The following is an 18,906-nucleotide window of genomic DNA, read 5'->3' on the forward strand; positions in this document are numbered from 1 at the left end:
AAAACAAGAAGAAAAAAGAAGAAATAGAAGCGTAAGGATAATCCAAATCAGACAGTACTAGACAAGCTCACCTGATCTGAATAAAAAACAACCTGCCTGAAAGCTGTTGGGGAGAATTGAGGACAAAGGTTAAACATAGGTTTAACTGCTTTCAGACTAGTGCTTACTTTCATAGTACTGTCAAATACAGCTGATCTTGTATTCAAAGTGTGAGGCACATCAACTTAARGAAATAAAAACAAAAGACACTAAATTTTGGGATAAATCAGAGCTTCGAATTGGTATTTCAAGATACGGGTTCTTTCTTTGGTATCTTAAATACAGRCAGTTGTCTTATATGCAAGCCTCTTTAAAAAGAGCATTAAGAATTACAATATGCAATTAATGGAACAGCTTTATGTATACAGTGTTGACAAAGATTATACACTCCTTCTTCCAGATGTAATTACTTATTTTTTTAGTTTTGGTAAGTCAAAAGCCATGTAAAGAGTGATTCTGTGATCTAAGTAGCGCTGAGGAAAAGCAAAAGCAGCCAAATCCATCTTTGATTTGCTTTATTAGGTCAACAGCTAACACAGCGTTAACAAGGCTGAACACACTGTTCATCATGAAAGAAACATAGTCAATTTTAGTACTTCTGTAACTACTGCTGCTTAAGGGACAYAAAGGATTCTCATATCCTCAGAGGAGGGCATTTGTCATCTTGAGCCTTGTCTTAAGCGCAGCACAATCAGAATGTTCTGAACAGCTGGTTAGGAAGGTAGCCAAGATGCAAGAAAGAAGTCTGAGCTTCCTTTTCAAGGGCAGCCAACTCTTGTACTGTAGGTGCCAAGATATCCACGTGGCCTTTGTAGAGTCCACCTGCCAAAACAGACCACAGCTAAACACCACACTCAAYATCATTTGCCAGCAGAACTAATGCTCAACCACAGCCATTCAGAAAATCAAGAGTAACTTTGCTAACTTAATGAAATAAGTACAAATACACATACACACACACACACACACACTTTGGCCAGTTGCAACCCATAAGCTGTAGGAGAGAATAGACAGTGTGATAGAAAGACAGAGAAAAGAGTTTATCCATGAAACCGTACTGATGTAAAACAAACACCTGGAAAAGCTAAGAGAACATAACAAGTAACTCAAGAGTACTTTATTGCTTACCACCCAGAGCYCTTTTTTGTCCGTAAGTAACTTTCCCATCAAAATCATCCACTGGTACTTTTATGTCTGGTTCCACTTGGGCAATAGTGCAGTTCAAGTGCTCTTCGATCTCCCCTAGCAACTAAAAATAAATACATAAAGTTAATACTTTGTGGTCCCAGGACATCACTTATCACACAATTTCTCAAACRATTAAATACATTCAATAGTTGAAAAAGTTTGTATACACAAACCAACTTGGTCTCAAAAAACTTAAGACTRGTATTTTTATGCTCCAGTCAACTATGCAAGTTTGCTTCCAATCGCAGTATGTTTCTACTCTAACCAGTCAAAATCTTTTACTCTGTGAAATACTATACTATAAGAAGCATTCATGCACACCTCAGTGGAAGYGAACTGAGGCAACAGTAACTGTTGAACTTCTAACCTGTAAAGTCAGTGATAGCTTTGAAGAACCCATCTAAACAAAAATGCTTAAATAACATCCTACATATAACTCAGCATAGCATTTCTTTTGAAAGTCCATAAAGAAGTTGAAAATAAAATTCCAAGGGGAAATAGGACAACATCAGCTATAAATTAGTTTCTAGTCAGAATTACAATGTTATAACAAACCTAGACAGTAACTATGCCCATACTGTCTCTTAGAGAAATTAGAAAATTCTGATCAAGTGAAAAGCTAACCTGCATCTCATTGTACCAAATGGTACATCCGCCTTCTTCCTTCAGTCTAGTATTGTAACATCCTTTTCCACGGCTACTGCATACATGATACCAAACCTAGAAAGAAAGAAAAATAATTTTTTAAACTTTATGAAATAGTACATTCATTTTTATTAATTGTATCATGAGTAAGAAGCCACATTTCTATTTAAAGTATTTATCAATTAGGAAAACAAAAGTAGCTTTCCAATGCAGGATAGTAAAACATAATTGTCAGCTGTGTTTGTTTAGAACTTCAGTAAATATCCTCTCGGTTCAATTTTATCCAAAGTTTCTGCTTTGGAATGAAATTACCTTTTCTTTTTCTTTTGCCACGAGGGAGATTGCCAGACCCATCCTGAAAGATATGGGAGGGTTGGGAGAGAGGGGAAAAAAAAAAAAAAAAGTGCATTTCAATAATTACTCCTGAACATTATAAAATAAGGTAAAACATGGTGACTGCTCTAAACAGAGACATACCTTTCAGCTCTGCCTACTCTCCCAATTCGATGAACATAGTTCTGCTTTTCATCAGGGAGTGTGACATTGATAACTGCATAAAATACACAGAATCCAGAGAGAAAAAAACTTTTATTCTGGTTTTGTGTGAGGGAAGGTCACGGAGCACACAGATGATTTTGACTGCTGCAAACTCTCCTCTTAGACATCTCTACATGCCAACAAAATTTGTACTTTCTGTTTAATGCAGCAACTACAAGTGCCATTATTTGCACTAGAAGAATCCCTATAACCCAGAATGTGCTTAGGTAAGTGCTTAATAGCTTTATTTTAAGAAAAAAGGATTGCAGATATAAGCTATACTTATACTTGTTTTAAGTAGCTGATGGGCCTAAAAGCCTATCTACTGATTTTGCTCAACTCTTCCATTAGTTTTAAATTTATGCCTTACCATATGGAACACCATGAATATCGATTCCTCTAGCAGCAACATCCGTGCAGATTAAGAAACGGACATCTCCTCTCTATGAAAGCAGAGTCATAATTGTGACATATAAACTTAACCAACTCAAGCAATGAAACATTTATTTTTTTCCTGAAGTTAAGAGTATAAATCAAAAAACATACAGACAAAACTTTTAAAGTTTAAACTAACGCTTGATTTTTTTTTTTTGGTTACTCAAGACCCAAGAAGTTTGAAAAACAGGGTAAATATAAATTTAAGCTCTGTAATAAACAAAAATCTTGTCTATCTTATTTATCAAAATCCTTGAAGGTTACAATAACTGACAGCATTTCACTTACAGACACACAATCTCACACAATATTAGAAAATGAGAAGTCATTGTGAACATACTAATGCAATTTAGTATGTGTGATCACACACTGAAGGACTGGCAACACAGATTAACACATGATATCAGGTATTGGGAAATGAGGGAGGGGGGGAAAAAAAAAAAAAACATTAAAAAGCTTCCTGTATCACCTTAAACCTTTCCAAGTTTTGCTTTCTTTCTTGAGGTTTTCTGTCTCCGTGCAGACAGACACATGAGAACTGATGTCCCTTCCTATCAGGGCCTGAAAGAAGTTGCTATGCATTAGTATCATAGCACCACACAGAGCTACTAAAAAATATCTGTTACAGACAAAACAGTCTTGATTAAGGAATCTCTGCTTATTATGAATTAAACTTAATTACAATTCAGATCCTGGAGTACTTTAGATACTGGGTTTCTCTTGATATATGTCCTTTTAGGTGTCCTTGCATGTCTCCTCCTGGACTTAGTGTGCAGCAGCCACCATCCTGTCTTACATTTGAGCAGCAGTGGTGGCCMATGTTTCTCCAATTGTGAGGGTTTGGAATAAGATGGGTGGCTTTCATCCACTCCTGCCTGTCTGGAATAGGCTGTGACCTGCCCACAGAGAGCAGCTCTGCAGCCCTCTGCCCCTTACGCCCAACATATTAAGTGTGTCATTAACTTAAGCACAATGATATTCAGACATAATATAAAAAAAAAAAAAAAAATCACCTCCATCACAGAAGGCTAAACACAGAAGGCAAGCAGAATCATGCCTTATTAAAAACATACCTCCGCCCTGCTGGATGAAGTATTGCTCCATATTATCACAATCTATTTTAGTTCTACAGAAAATAATGGCTTGGTCCATCTTATGTTCTTTGATTGCCCGAACAGTGTACTCTCCTTTCAGAATTTTAATAGCTTCAGACCACATTTCTAAATGAAATAAAGAAAATTTCACTCAAATTTTTTAAAAATATGAACAGTCTTTGCATAGAACACATTTGAAGATTCTCTARCCTCTCAGTGGACACTTACTAGCAGAGCAGATAAGCTAGATTTCATTTATTTACTCTTGGTCTCCTCCAAACAAATCCCTACTCCAAGCTAATGCTCTACAGAAAAAAACAAAGTACTCAGTAGTTTCAGTTTACTTATATAGCTCAAACAATTTTTGTTTATGCAACTGAAGATGAGTTCTAGTCTTTCACCTAAATATAGAAACATTTCTCTTTTGCTACTAGATCACAATTGCAGGACTCTAGAAATAAGGATATGGAGACACATGTCCAGAATTACACCTGCTATATTTCAGCTTCAGTAATAGTGCAAAAGTTATTAAATAATATTTGTGTTACTTACCTGGAGTGTTAGCCCCAGGTCGTGTATTATCTTTTGCATGTACTTCATCAGTCTAGGGAAGAAAAAAAAAAAARRAAMMAAAAAAGTCTTTCGCATGTTAATGGTGGATATATAAATGCAAGAAAGTGAAGTTCTAGAATTCAAGGGTTGTTAAGAAAAGCCACTGATCCTAATTGTCCAAGGGTTGTGAGGACAAGAGACAGCTCTAAATCATGGAGAACATAGCCTGAGATGAAATCTATTTGCATAAAGACCACCTATTTCTGGTGTGCTGCTAGGGACAAGCTTTCTTGCAGAAAGGTCTGCGTTRGAAGTTGCTTCCTCTGGAATAACCAGAAAAGGGAGAGACTGTAGCTTTCATAGGCTACACATAATTAGCTGTGAAATGACTTAAAGTGCAGCACCACTATTCTCCAGTACAGCCAGAACTGTATTCCATCAAACTTTTCCCAAATCATGTTTGTGAGATTGTGTTATTCATAATCYTAATTTTATGATATAATCAATGTCACACCGTTATCTAATTTTGGTGGGACAAACCACTTCATACATATTGAGTTGTTTCAATAGATGGGGACTCATGTTAAATCTCTGTCAATTCAGAGTGTTAAAATCACTATCACAGAAAGTAAACCAAGGTAGAGAAAGACAGAATTTAAATACTAATTAGAATTTAAATACTAAACACGCCTATTAAGTTTTTCACTCATAAGCTACTTACTCTTATGTGATTCTTGCCAAGYCTTTCCCAGAGTTTATCAGCTTTTGGATTCACAGGCACAACTACATGGTGCACAGTTTCAGGGACTGAATCTTCTCCTTTCAAGTCAACCCAGGTGGGAAAATGCATGATCTTTTCAGAGAGCTTTTTGACATCAAAAGAATGCAGTGTTGCAGAGCACACAATCACCTGGGTAAAACACAAAACAGACACTTCAGAATAAGAGTATTATCGAAGATAAATACCGCAGATCAGAGTCTTCTGGTTTAAACAAACAAAACATGGAAGGAAAGAAAATTAACTTTAGMACATTAGAAATTAGGCTCTGTCCCTACTTTTTCTAAATATCTGTGTATTTAGATAATCCCAAAGGCTAAATACAAGGCTTTATATAAAGCATGGTAAAAATATCTATGCTCCAAAGCAATTACTGAACCCAATGAACAAGTTCTTAGCTAAAAGYGTTACCTGTGGAAAGAGATGCTGTGTAATAGTCAACAACATGATACRATTGAAAGCAGTGAAGATCAAATAAGAACACACTTCATACCTGCAGTCTCTTTCCATCTGAAGTTATCTGAGGAATCTGACTGTGGATCCTGTTTATGAAGTCCGAATAACCTTGGAGAAGGAGGCCATCCTGGAAGCAAATATTTATTGAAATAAAACAAAACTGCAATGCTTATTCCTCACTTGTCAATCTATGCCTTTGAGTAACAGAACACATTTGTAGTTTTAAAAGTTCTCTCACCTAAGTAGCTGGACAAGTTAATGTCTGGCTTATTAATACTATGAGAACAAGCCCRAAGTATTTTCAGGTACAGCTGCTGTGTTTCCCAAGAAATTGAACATATAGCTTGAGCAGCTTCTAGCTAATAAATTATTCCYCTCAACCTCTATCCAGCCAAGCTTTCTTCCTTGGCAAATATTCAACGGGAGTAAGATCAGAGGAAGAGGCAGTGCTACAGAGCAGTGATGCTCCACTGAATGTTTTCAGGAAGTATTATATTGCATTTCAAACACAAAACAAAACACAAACCCACAGAACAACACTACACATCACTTAGTTCTCTACATACAGCTTCATCCAGGACCAGGAATCTGACTTGAGACAGGTTAAGCTTTCCTGTTGAGACCAGGTCATCCAGTCTTCCAGGGGTTCCCACAACTATGTCTACCTACAAAATACAATAGAATATTAATTGGTCACATAAATAGCAGAAGGCATTACCAGCTTTATCTAAACCCAAAAGTGTCAGACGCTTAATTGTGCAATGTCCTACCTTTTGTTTATTATAATTTCATAGAAATCTAGAGTAATTTGAATGGAAAAGAACTTCTGAAGTCTAGTTGCCACTCAACTTTACAGACACGACTTTAATGCTGCTTTGTTGCTGCTTGAGAGTACTAAGGATATTGCTTAGGCAAGTACTGATTGTCTTTAAGGATGGAGATTCCACAACCTTTCCAAGTTACCTGCCTCAGTTTCCATTCTATTCCATTACTTGAGCCTGCCTTAGGCTAGAATATTTTGGGAAATTCCCTCTCTGCTGCCAGGCCCACAGAAAGCTGTTTAGCTGTTTCAGAAAGTGAAGTTAAATGAAAACTAACTTTTTTTTTCCCCTCTAAAGATACCAAGTTAGTTAGAACTCCATACATGATATGAACAGAAATGCAACTTACTCCTTGTTCCAGCACAGAGAGCTGATCTCTTGCAGCAACACCACCTATAATCAGCAGCTCTCTAAAATTGAAGTTACAATTGATATTTACTGAAAGTCGTTAAACTTCAAAATATACAGGAGAGACACTAAACTGAGACTGAGAATTCATTCTGTTACTAATAATATCTGGAGATTAACAGTTTATAACACTAAATTTTATAACAAAGAACATGGAAGAGTATTACTTTAAAATGAACAGTATTTGAATGTGAGAAATGAAAATCTTGCTACTGAGTGGTACTTCTTTACTTCATTTTTATTACGTATATAACTAATGTTACCTTAAAGAATCAGTTTCTTGAAACTAATCTGTTATTGTATTGAGATTTTGTTCTTGAAAGTCAGAAAACAGTACATTAAATACCCTTACATCATGGTTTTCTTCTCTCCATTCTCTCATACAATCCTAATAAAAGGATCTTGTAAACCAAATAAAATCTAAATAAGCAGTTCCAAATTTTAAGCTTTAGAAACAGTCAAAAAAGAAACCAAGCTTTAGACCAATGCAGAAAAACTGATTTTAAAAAGTGCATCTGCTTCATTACAGAATTTTACAGAATTGTAAAAGAATGTGCTTCATGTGCTTTTCTTTGTGACTAAATAAACTTTCCTAAATATACCCCTTCAATAACCTGAAAAAACAGATTTATCATGCCAGAAAGGAGTAGCCTGGAGAAGAAACAAACAATCAAACAAAAACCTCTCTACCAAACCTCCCAACTGCTCAGGGTGTTACAGCAGCAGAAAAGTTAGAGAGTTAGTTTGCAGCAGATACTACTGAGGCTATTACAAATGTCACTGCATATTAATATTCACTTATCTACAAGGTGTGAACCTCTGAAAAGTCCTGTCCTCACAAACTGTGCCTTAAATACAGTACTACATATGATACTAAATCATTGTTACCTTAACTTGGGATTATCAACATATTTTTTGAACTGCTTCACATTGTTTAGAGTTTGCTCTGCCAGCTCTCTTGATGGTTCTACAATCAATGCTTTTGGAGCATTTGGAAGGTTCTGYGTTTGAACCACTTGTGCATTTCCTAAAGGAGAAAAAAAAACCAAAAAACACCCCACACATTAAAACAAACTATGTCACTATCCTGCGATTTGTGGATTTGTGCCTGGGAACAAATGTTGATTTTCTAACAACCTCACAATTCGAAAAAAAACACTACTTCTCAAAAGGGYAATTTTATGGCTCACTTGGTTAAACAGCCTCAGGTTAGCATTAAAAGTTTGWAAGTGTTTTGTGAACTTGGTCATGATAATGTACTGTACAATTTATATGGTTTAAAGAAAAAAAAAACTTGAAAGTAGACACTYCTGAGTAACTCTGGAAATAATTTAGAAGGAATTTAGAAGTATATCAGATAGTTTAATACGAAGAAATTTCAAACATTTTTCAGAAGTTGCACTTGTTTTACTATCGCTAAGMCCATTATCTGAAATAACAATAATGAAGCAATTGATTCCCAAAAAAAAGAAACTTCTAAACCCGAATATAAAGGCTTCAAAAATGCAAGGATCTACCTTACCTGCGTGTTGAGATTTTACAACACTACCATCAGGAGCTTTGCAAAGTGCAACATAGCCATCTTTTGGTGGAAACTTGAAGTCTTCTTCACCAAAATTGAATTTCAATTCAGCATTCTGGATTGTAACAAAGGAAAGTCATATAGAGGGGTGCAAAAGACCACAAAATGGGAAATAATTCCAAAAATATTTTCCCATGAGAAAATCCTAGAGTAAGTATGCCCAGGAAAATGAATTTTTCCGATACCAAAGAGTTCTAAAACCTGTCAGACAATTTTACTTGTTTCCAGCTCTGAAATTTTCTTTTCGATATCGAAATATTCAAATATTTACAGATACATAGAAACCTTTTTCAAACATCTATGTTTTATTTACATTCAGTGACTAGACACAACTTTAAATAAGCACTAACAAAAAAGCACATCTGCCACTGACCACCAGGAATTCCATTCAACCCTTTTTTATTCAGGATAGCATCACTACAGAGAGACTGTAAGTCCGGAAAGACAAGAACACCCCACCTGCTAGGTTTGAGACAATGGATCTGAAGCAGGCTGAAGCAATAGATCAGTTAAAACTTGGACATTTTCAGCTATTTGCTTCTATCTGTTGAGTCTTTCCATACCAAAATTTAATACAGACATTAGCTTGGATAGCTAGTTCCTACAAGCACTATTCTATGCTTGTGTTCAAGATGAAATAATTCAAATTGAATTTAAACAGTCAACATTTAAGAGAGCATTTAAGACAGCAGAACTCTTCAAATAGTGACCACTTCAGCTGCAAATCACTGGCAGACAGAAGGAAGCAGACACAAGAGGTAATTGTGGCATTTATGCAAGTTTCATGCAGAACTAGCAGTTCCTGAAAACCTGGACCAATTCTCACGATCTCATGCATCTGTGACATTCCCAAGTTACCTTCAGTACACAGGCAGCAAAGAGTGCTTGGTTCCGTATGTGCTGTGGGATTTCAAATGCAAGGCCAAGGTCTTTCCCTGAAAATAAGGTTTGTTCAGTCAGAACTCATACCCTATACAAGCATCCAATTAAAATTTCATAAAGAAAGAGAAGACAACTTACCATTTTTGGAAAATTTTACTTGTCCTTTATCTATGTCTAGATAACAACCAATGGTATCATGCATAGTGAATTCCTACAATGAAAAGCATATTGTGAAGATAACAGGTTTTAGAATAAAGTGCAGTGCTTTCAATCTTCAGTTTTCTTACTTCTCTCTACTAACTTTCTATTCTGAAGTCGCCTTTTTTTTTATCTAGACATTACAGCTTTAATATCATTTTTTWAAATTCAACTGCATCTTCTCAGAAAAACATCAATCTTACCTTAGATATTTAAACACGTATTGCTGCTTTAAATTTAGTTTAAAATGAAGCACTTTAACAATGATAAATGTAAGTAATTTACCTGGAAGAATTCTTTATTATTGAGAAGTGAATTAATCATACATTTACTACCCAATTTAAAACCAAATTTACATCAAACACCTAATAGTAGCATTTTTTTGACTATTTAGAAAGATTAACTGTTGAGGAAGATGCTTGAGGAAGATACGTATGTTATGAATATTTCTACAGTTTTTATATAAAGACCTTGAGACTTATTCCTTGTGAAGATCTTTCAAGTCTGTATATTAAGAAGCACTTCTAATTGAAGAACTTATAACTCACTATTATAAAGAAAAGCTGCAAGTACCATAGCATTAAAAATTCATTAAAACTCAAAAATACTTAGGTTTCTGGAGCGTTATTTGGATTTATTTAAGTTATGATAAAGTTTCTATAAATTCTTAGACTGGTACACAGTACAAAAGCCTTATGCACTTTTGATTTTCTTTATGCACTTTTGAAAAACAACACGTTAAGATAACATTTTTAAAGACAAATCCAACTAAAAGGCAAGAAGGAGAGCCTGCCCAACCACACCTTATTAGCACCGAATCCTGTATTTTGACATGTTAAAGMGTACTTGTCTTGTTCTCTCCTAGTGAATAGAATATGCTGTCCTCACTATGACATTTACTGAGATATATGGATGGGCTGGTGTTTACTTATTTCAGTCTTAAAACAGAATGAGAAGAGTTAAGATAACGGAACATCTAATACATAATACACAGAAAGGCTTTATCTTTTAAAGGAAGGCTATTTGTCTAGCCACAATCACAGACTTAAAGATGATGTTTTTGTTAATTTTTTTTTTTAAGTTGTTCAGCATTTTATGACATTTTTGTTTAAGGAAGTTCTCTGAAAAAGATGAGTATCTTAGAAAACACATTTGACTACCTTGATACACACGCAAAGCTTTTACATACAGGCAATGCAAATAATGACAAATAACGAAGAAKAGCAAGGAAGATGATATCAATGAGCCGCTCACCTCACCATAGCTGTCAAATTGCTTGTTGTGAGATTTCTTGCCCGTCCCACCAAAGCCAAAGCCAAATTTATCAGTGCCTGAAGACAAGACAACCTTTTACTGCTGGGCTGATGAGTTATATTCCCTATCTCCCACTTCGTCCATTATTATTTATATTGCCAACTCAGATCTCTAATGCTATAGCACAGAAATAATCTGCTGTACCAACCAAATACTTATAGCTTTGACATATTCTAAAACATTTTTTTGCTTTAGTACATTAACTGATTTTACTGGTGTCCAATAAGCTTCATTACAAGAGTAAACAAGAGAAAGGTATAGGAAATTACAGGAGTTAACAAAAAAATACATTTAGCATTTTTTTTTTCATTTCAAGAAGGACAGAACTTGTATTAACAAAGAAAAAAAGTCTTAAACACCCYGGTACTGCTATTTTTCCCAAACAGTTGATTCTCTGCAAGACTAGAACAGGCTTTCAGCCACTTTTTAAAACAAGAAGGTAACAACTGTCATGGGAATCCAGTAGGTCTATCTTTCCATGARAAAACTTACCCAAGTCTAGTGAAGCCTGCATGGTTGACCATCCAACTCTGCACAAGCCTTGGTCATGACAGGAAACTTCATAGTAGTATTTTCCTTTAGAGGGGAAAGAGAGGATCTTAACACCTAAATTCCAATATGGTTCAGTTTAGCAGCTTCCAAGCTCATACAAGTCCAGCATTTCCACTCATCACTGTTCAATGACAAATCCCTACTGCATTAGTGTTAAAAAAAAATCTTATAGGCACCTATGCAGCTAGAGAAAATTAACAGAAAATAGCAGGTCAAATGTAAAAAGTACTTGTTGAGAGGTGCTGTGTGAAAGTTTTCCAAGAAATGCTCAGCTACCCAACAAGTATGGGCTCTCTTGAATCCACCAGAACTGATAAACTTTGAACAAGAGTTTGCACCATCATCACGCGCTCGTCTCAAAAATTGATCTTGTACCTTTAATCGTATCCAAGTAGGTTGGCAATTATATATAGACAGACTACGGGATTACATACACAGTGAGTGAAAACATAGACACTCTGAAGAGCTACGTGAATCACCTAYATGTTAGTATCAGCTTCTGAATAAACAGCTGGGTTGGTCTGCCAACTGTTGTTCACAACAGTTAATCTGTGCACTTGTGTGTCTGTGTGTGAAATATGTGAGAAAATAATTGAACGCACTGTGTGAATAGTTATCTGCTATTAGAAACACCTCCATACTCAATAAAACGCCTTCTAATGAATGCTGGTTGTGATCTGGGGCTCCTGTGGCTCCCCCTTTACTGGGAAAAAGGAGATTCACAGCATATGTAGCCTGAAACACGTATAAGATTCTTCTTCCAAAGTCTGCTGCTGGAAGTGAATTCAGTAACAGCACACTTGCTCAGATGAGCAGTAAGTGTTAAATGAAACTTTCTACATTAACAATAGGTGACAAATGGATATTTTAGTTGAAGCTTTCAAAATACATAATTTAATATCTACCTTTAGTCACGCCTCTCGTTGCTCTGCATCCGTGCCATTCTTTTATCTCTCTGCTTTGGCAACACAGACCATCGGATCCAATTGCTGAAGATGACAAGATAGGTTCAGAGAAAGAAAAAGCTTCTCTAAGCACCATTTCTGTATCTTTTCCTAGTGTATTTGCCTTTATTTAACCTGTGAACACAGGTGGGCAGTTTTATTTAACACCTAGCCCTCTGCTATTTGAGGTAGTAAATATATTTGCGGACCTATTTGGACAAACAGTATTTTAGCCTCACCTCGGCTAATGGCAGGGATGCATTTGCACTTTCTAGAGTGTTTCAGTGTAAAGCCTGACTAGCAAACAGGAAAAAAAAGCATTAAGATAATCAGATTTTATTAGGGCACTAAGTGTAACACGCGGAGAACAGATGACACCACAGACAACAAATGTATACGCACAGCCTCAAGAAGACAGAGGTATCRATATTTCTTTCATCATCTTTCCACAAAGAAGGATTTGGTTAAAGTCTTGCTTTAGAAATCAAACCATGGAATTAGAATGGAATACGGAATTTAAACGAGAGTTTCCTCTCAATAGCAAAGGCACAAGTGTCTGTCCTGTCCTCATCAAACAAAACCACTGAGGGTAAAAATCAGGAGTAGGACCGAGAGTAAACTGGGGGAGCGGGACTCAGGGTAAAGAAGAAAGTACCACTGAGGGTAAAGAGCAGGAATAGGACCGAGGGTAAAGAACGGGAGTAGAACCAAGGGGAAAAATGGAAGTACCACTGAGAGTAAATATCGAGAGCAGAACCAACTGTAAAAAGGGGGAATATGACTGCGGGTAAACATCGGGAGTACCACTGAGGGTAAACAGGACAAGTAGGACTGAAGGTAAACAGTAGGAGTAGGACCAAGGGTAAATATCAGGAGTAGGACTGARGATAAATAGGGGGAGTATCACTGAGTGTAAACAAGGGAAAAACATCGGGACTAGGAGCGCAGGTAAAGCATCAGGAGTACCACTGAAGTGTRAACAGGGGGAGTACAACCGAGGGTAAGCAGGGGGAGTACGACCGAGGGTAAACACAGAAGTAAAATATAGAATCAAGTAAGGATCTTCATATGCTCCATCAGTGTTTACACAATTATTTTCATATAGATTGCTTCTGGTCTATTCCATGTTTAAGTACTTTACTTACTAATTCCAAAAAGTGATAAGGAACAACTTATAACAAAGGAATATGAGGTGGCTTGAAACATTTGATTTTTAAATGAAACCAAATACTATGGACTAGTAGAGATTCACCAGATTCAGGTGCAGCTAAAAACAAAGGAACAAACACCAGAGAAAACATGTGTTGAGCCCTGCCAAACCTACTTGAGGTTGCAGCTTTGGTTGAATCCTACTGGCTACAACCAAACCACTCCACCACCCGCCCTCCTAAATTCTCCGTGATGGGAACTTGTAGCCCAAAAATTTTCCCCAGGGAAGGGTGGAAAGGTGGGGGGAAAAAAAAAAAAAAAAGATTCTTTCCATTTATATATTAAACAATTTCATATGTATGATAAACTGTCAAAGCAGTATTAGTATAACTCACCAAAAGCTGATCCTCTATCATATGGGTTCATTTGCCATTTATTGAGCACTATGTTGGAGAGAAAGAAAAAAAGTAAAAAAAAAAAACAAAAACCCAAACACATTAAATCAACACAATATACCTAGGAAGTCAAGTTAAAAAACGCACAGTGGCTGTGGACTAACAAGATTAACATTATGGTATGACATATTCCAATAAAATTCATACCGTGAAGTAAAAGTGACGGCCAATACATTGAAGACACAATGATACATGAATCCAAAAATATTATATACCCAGATTACTAAGGAGGACTTTTTTTTTTTTTTTTTTTTAAGGAGGGAGGTGTTAGAATCAATTCTTATCAACTGGTTGTAGTTCTGTTCAACCACTTGCCGATTCAATCCAACTTCTACTACCAAACACAGTGTCAAGCAAGATTTCATTATTCAGCTTGCAAAGTCTAGCCAGGTRCCAAAGGAACGTAATAGTTTTATTCAGCACAGTAGAACTGAAAGACATTGTACAGAWTTACTCAGACCCAGAAAATCATTCTGCACCTAGAAGAACTCAATCTTATATAACAGGTCTGAGCCAATTTATCTGCATCACGACTTATGACTTAGCCAATCCAGCAACCAGAAGATTTCATTTATTTATTATTTACTTTTTAAGCTGGACACTGTTACCACTTCACATCTTGCAAGGCACTAAACTAGCAAGGCTTTCAAAAAGAATGCTGAAGAGCATAGCATAGATTAATCAGCCCTAAGCTAAAGACAACAGCAGTGGTAAAAGCACTGCCAGTCAAATGTATCCCAGTTATTTCCCATGACTCTACTAGTACATTTATACTCAAAATTTCCTATCATCTTGTGTATTTAATTTACATCATCTTCCCCACACTCACAAAAACACAAAAAGAAAAAAAATCTACTTTGCCATTAAACATGGTTTTGTTTAGCTTTACTTTGGTAATGAGGGTGTTTGGAGTGTGTGGATTATACACTCAGGAGAGTCATAGATGAAAACCTACCTCCTCCACCAGTCTTAATGGTTGCTTTCCCTTTCTTGCCTTCCATCTGATCCTTCAGTGTTTCATAAACAATCTGGATAACTGGAATGCTAAAAGCCTGAAACACAAATTTTATTTTGCTTCACACGTGTTGTGAGGAACAATAAGTAATGGGTAGGAATAAATAAATATATTTACACAGCCCAGTTTTCAGCTGCAATATATAGATATATAGTGGTTAGAAATACTTCAAAATTAGCCTAGGTATGTGTTTGTAAAGACCAACAGTACTACTTAAACACTCATCTCATACACATTCTCTCTATACCTACAAGCACACAAAGAAAAACAAAACCGAAACGCTCCACTCACAGTACTTCTTACAGATAGGCTGCTATTTTCTACAACATTAGATTTAAATCTGATTACTTACACCAGTTTTTCCACTACCCGTTTCTGCAGCCTGTAGGAAAAAATAAAGAGTTTATAATGTTAGAGCTTATTCTCTAATGACTGTTCTACAGTTTTGCTTATAAAGTATAAGCTAAATTCATTTTGGCCGTAGGGTAACACAGAAAATCTTGGTATACAGCAATGTCATTTCTTCACACGTAAACTGGATAGGAAACCAGAAAAGATTTGGAATACAGAAGCTCTCAGATAGCACTAGGGGAAAACAAATCTCTTTATGGCTGATTGTAGTAGGAGGTATTTTGATTACAGATGAAGAATGGACAAATCTGCAGAAGGAATGCAGGGCAAAGAACACTGATCAATGAAGCATTYGTTGAGACAAACAACAAAAACAAGAAATTACATTAACTCAGATAGCTGTCCTTCACACGACATTGTCTGTGAAGTGGTTAAACTAAAGCCTGAAAAGAGCCAATCCAATCTGCAAAAACACTGTGTTTTCATAAAATGAGTCAATAAAAATAATTAGCAAAAAACTACGTAAGTTGCAAGGTACCATGTCCTGAAGCACACCAGGAACTGGTGGTTTTAAGCGAAGAAGATACTTTTTTACTCTAACTACAAAAGAACAGATCAGCACACGCACTAAACGCAGAACATTCTGGAAAGGAGGAATTGACTTAATAAACAACTCAAAAAGAAACGTTTTCTTCGTAAAAGGCTATGTAGCACACGTACCATAAGTACATCACCACCTCCTAGAATCAGTGGGATAGACTCTGCTTGAATATCTGTGGGGAGACTACAGGAAGAACATTAACACAAATACAAGTCATCAGAAGATAAAAGCATTTTCCATTTTGTATAAATGTGCAAAAGCTGCTTAAATGTACCAGGCATCTGCAAGAGGCCAACTAAAAGGTGAAAGTTATTCTTCCTGGCTGGTAGGTTAAGAAGCAAAAAAATGCCCAAATCTGTATGGAAAGTTTGGCATAGGAGGTGTATCTGGTCAGAAATTGACTACTGGATACAGCAGATTCACTTGCATTCTGACAAGACAGCCACATCTCCCATATCACCAAGTTGGCAAAAAAAGAAACAGACTGCTTGTTTATTTCCAACTTTCCCTTCTGCCAGCGTAGTTAACATTTAAAGCTACTTATAATTTACAAGATTTTAATTCAAAATTGAAAAAGTCAAGTTAACTGAACGTAAGCAGCACTTAGAAACAATCTCAGATAATTAATGCCCCTCATGTGAAGAAGAGTTGCACACACTACAGCTGTCCATACAAACAACATTCCAAACTAGTATAAGATAAGCCTTAAACTAAAATATTTAAGCAAACAAGTAGCAAGTAGCAGAGACAAGTAATTGCACATTAGTAAATAACTTTTACAGCAGGATAAGACACTTTCGCATCAACCTTGCAGAACACAAACATTCAGATTAAAGTTTGGAAAACAATTACTAGACTTGCATCTATTATTTGACAAGATTTCTTCTAATAATACTACAATAAGCAAGCCAGAAGCATAAAGGCTTTTATCAAACAAATGACACTGAAGAGCAATCTGTTGTACTTCATCAAAGCTTAAGTGCTGCTGCCAGCCTTCCAAGTTATGTTCTTCCATCATTCACATCAAAGAAACACAAGAGATTTAATAACAGTTAAAGGAAAACATGTGTCTGTGCTGGCATTGAGGGATTGCAGATATTTCAGGATGCAAATGATACCTCTCTGAGAGACAAAACTGAAATTTTGCCAGACCCAGAGGTTTAAACCTGCCAACTTACAGCCAGTCCATCTCCTCCACTGCTTGAGCTATTTCCGGCATAACACCCATTTCTGTAAAGAAAGAAGAAAGGAGAAGAGGAGAAGAAAAAAAAATATCCATCAAACAGTGTTAGTTATCTCAAAGCAGATCTGAAATCCCACAAATACGATTTTTCCAGCTACTGCCAAAAATAAAAAAAAGCACAATTATCATCAATATGATGCCCTACCTTCTCTGTAGAACTCAAAACACTCAAAAAACACGTTTAACCTCCCCCCCCCGCCCCAAACACACACACACACGTTTTTGACAGCAGCCCTCACTTTTTAATCACCATGGAAAGAATCACATGTACATGGCAGCAGGTGGTACAGGGTGAGCAAAGCACAGCAGAGGCTGATATAACGGAAAAACAAACACAGCAGGAATCGAGGGTGACTTTTAGGGTCAGGTATTTTCAGGTTTGCACATTACAACTGCTGCGCTCCGCAATATCCACAGCCGTTATCAGCGAGTCTCCTGTTCCGAGCTAGACTGAGAAACCAATCGGAACTTCTAARCAGAGCCATTTCGCAAGTGCACACAGGCCCTGTAAGCGGCAAACCTGTGCTGGAAACCATTAGTGAGGCCTCCTGAGCGCCAGGAGCAGCCGCTGCCTCCCACAGGCCCCGCCGCCTCCCGCCGGCTGCGTGGCACCTCGCGCGCCCGCGTTCGGCCCTGACAGCGCCCGCACACCCACAGCAGGGACCCCGGCACCCGYCCCGCGGCGCCGGCCGCACCGGGGGACGAGAGGGGCTCCCGAGGCCCCCCGGCGACCGCGCCAGCCGCGGCCCCGCGTACCCGAAAACGCCGCCATCTTCGCAGCGCGGCCGCGGCGCCGAGCCCCCCGCCGCAGTGCGCAGGCGCCGCCGCGGTGCGCCCGCCTCAGCGCGCCGGGTGCGTGCGCGCCGCGCCGGCGGTTCCGCCGTTCGTCCAGCCGCGAGGCGGGTCACGTGTTCGGTGGAGGCGCTGGGAATAGGAAGGGGAAAATGTGCGGATAGCACATGGACCTGACAGTGACGAGTGAGCCCTAGGAGTATATACGTAGACATACATCCCTCWGCACTTCTTATGTTTTTATGCCTCAATTCCGCACTTTTTTTTTATTTTTTTTGTCATAACTTATAGCAAAGTTAAAGGCATCCTCTGGGCTGTTGTAAATATAAAGTTATGGATGGAATATGGTTCATGGAATATGGAGGGAAGTTATGGATTATGGATGGAAAAATGCATCTTCTGCACTTACACTGTGTATCTATGATTAATGTCTGCTTTGTAGTAACTAAGTGGAAGGGAAATCATGGGATATCCACAGCTGTTGCCCATTATCTTCAATTCAGGAACGAAACAAGAAAAACGTCAATGGCTTTTGTCACTACCAAACCACAAAAGGGTTATTCGCTACTTCAGTCACTCCTCATTTTGTTTGCTTTGTATAAATGATGAATTAAATAACTTCTATTTTAGACTCACACACAAGCTGTGCAGTCTCGACCATGCACAGCTGTATGTGGGCAGACCTGCTACCACCACGCAGGGCTACTTGCTGCCCTGGAATCCCAAGGGCTTTTTACTGCAGATCTCACCTTTTTCCTGAAATCTGTAAATACARGTTAATGACACATGTTGCTGCCTTTTAAGTTGCTCTGTCAAAACAGCTGCACAGTTCAGACAGACAATGTGATTAACTAGGCAGACAGAAGTCTCCTTTT

The 18,906-nt window shown here is 37.5% G+C and overlaps 1 protein-coding gene across 2 annotated transcripts; it reads right to left on the minus strand.

Moving 5' to 3' along the window:
- Positions 1-270: 270 nt before the first annotated feature.
- DDX1 (DEAD-box helicase 1) lies at positions 271-18,799 on the minus strand. 2 transcript variants are annotated; one of them, XM_026037047.1, is made up of 26 exons: positions 18,781-18,799; positions 17,175-17,226; positions 16,116-16,179; positions 15,397-15,426; positions 14,985-15,081; positions 13,970-14,017; positions 12,387-12,470; positions 11,422-11,505; positions 10,870-10,946; positions 9,556-9,628; positions 9,394-9,470; positions 8,476-8,590; positions 7,842-7,980; positions 6,895-6,955; positions 6,291-6,389; positions 5,762-5,851; positions 5,212-5,400; positions 4,491-4,542; positions 3,918-4,064; positions 3,314-3,405; positions 2,780-2,852; positions 2,350-2,422; positions 2,185-2,227; positions 1,852-1,947; positions 1,168-1,288; positions 271-861 (listed from the first exon to the last, which is right to left on the minus strand). In XM_026037047.1, the coding sequence occupies exons 2-26, from the start codon at positions 17,222-17,224 to the stop codon at positions 731-733; spliced, it is 2,205 nt and encodes a 734-aa protein (XP_025892832.1). In that variant the 5' UTR covers positions 17,225-17,226; positions 18,781-18,799; the 3' UTR covers positions 271-730. The 2 variants fall into 2 exon arrangements, with proteins under 2 accessions (XP_025892832.1, XP_025892831.1); XM_026037046.1 differs by lacking the exon at positions 18,781-18,799 and adding an exon at positions 17,996-18,026.
- Between the last annotated feature and the right edge of the window lie 107 nt (positions 18,800-18,906).

The sequence above is a fragment of the Nothoprocta perdicaria genome, unplaced genomic scaffold (genome assembly GCF_003342845.1).
Source record: "Nothoprocta perdicaria isolate Ctin4 unplaced genomic scaffold, notPer1 scaffold_19, whole genome shotgun sequence".
NCBI classification, from domain to species: Eukaryota; Metazoa; Chordata; class Aves; order Tinamiformes; family Tinamidae; genus Nothoprocta; species Nothoprocta perdicaria.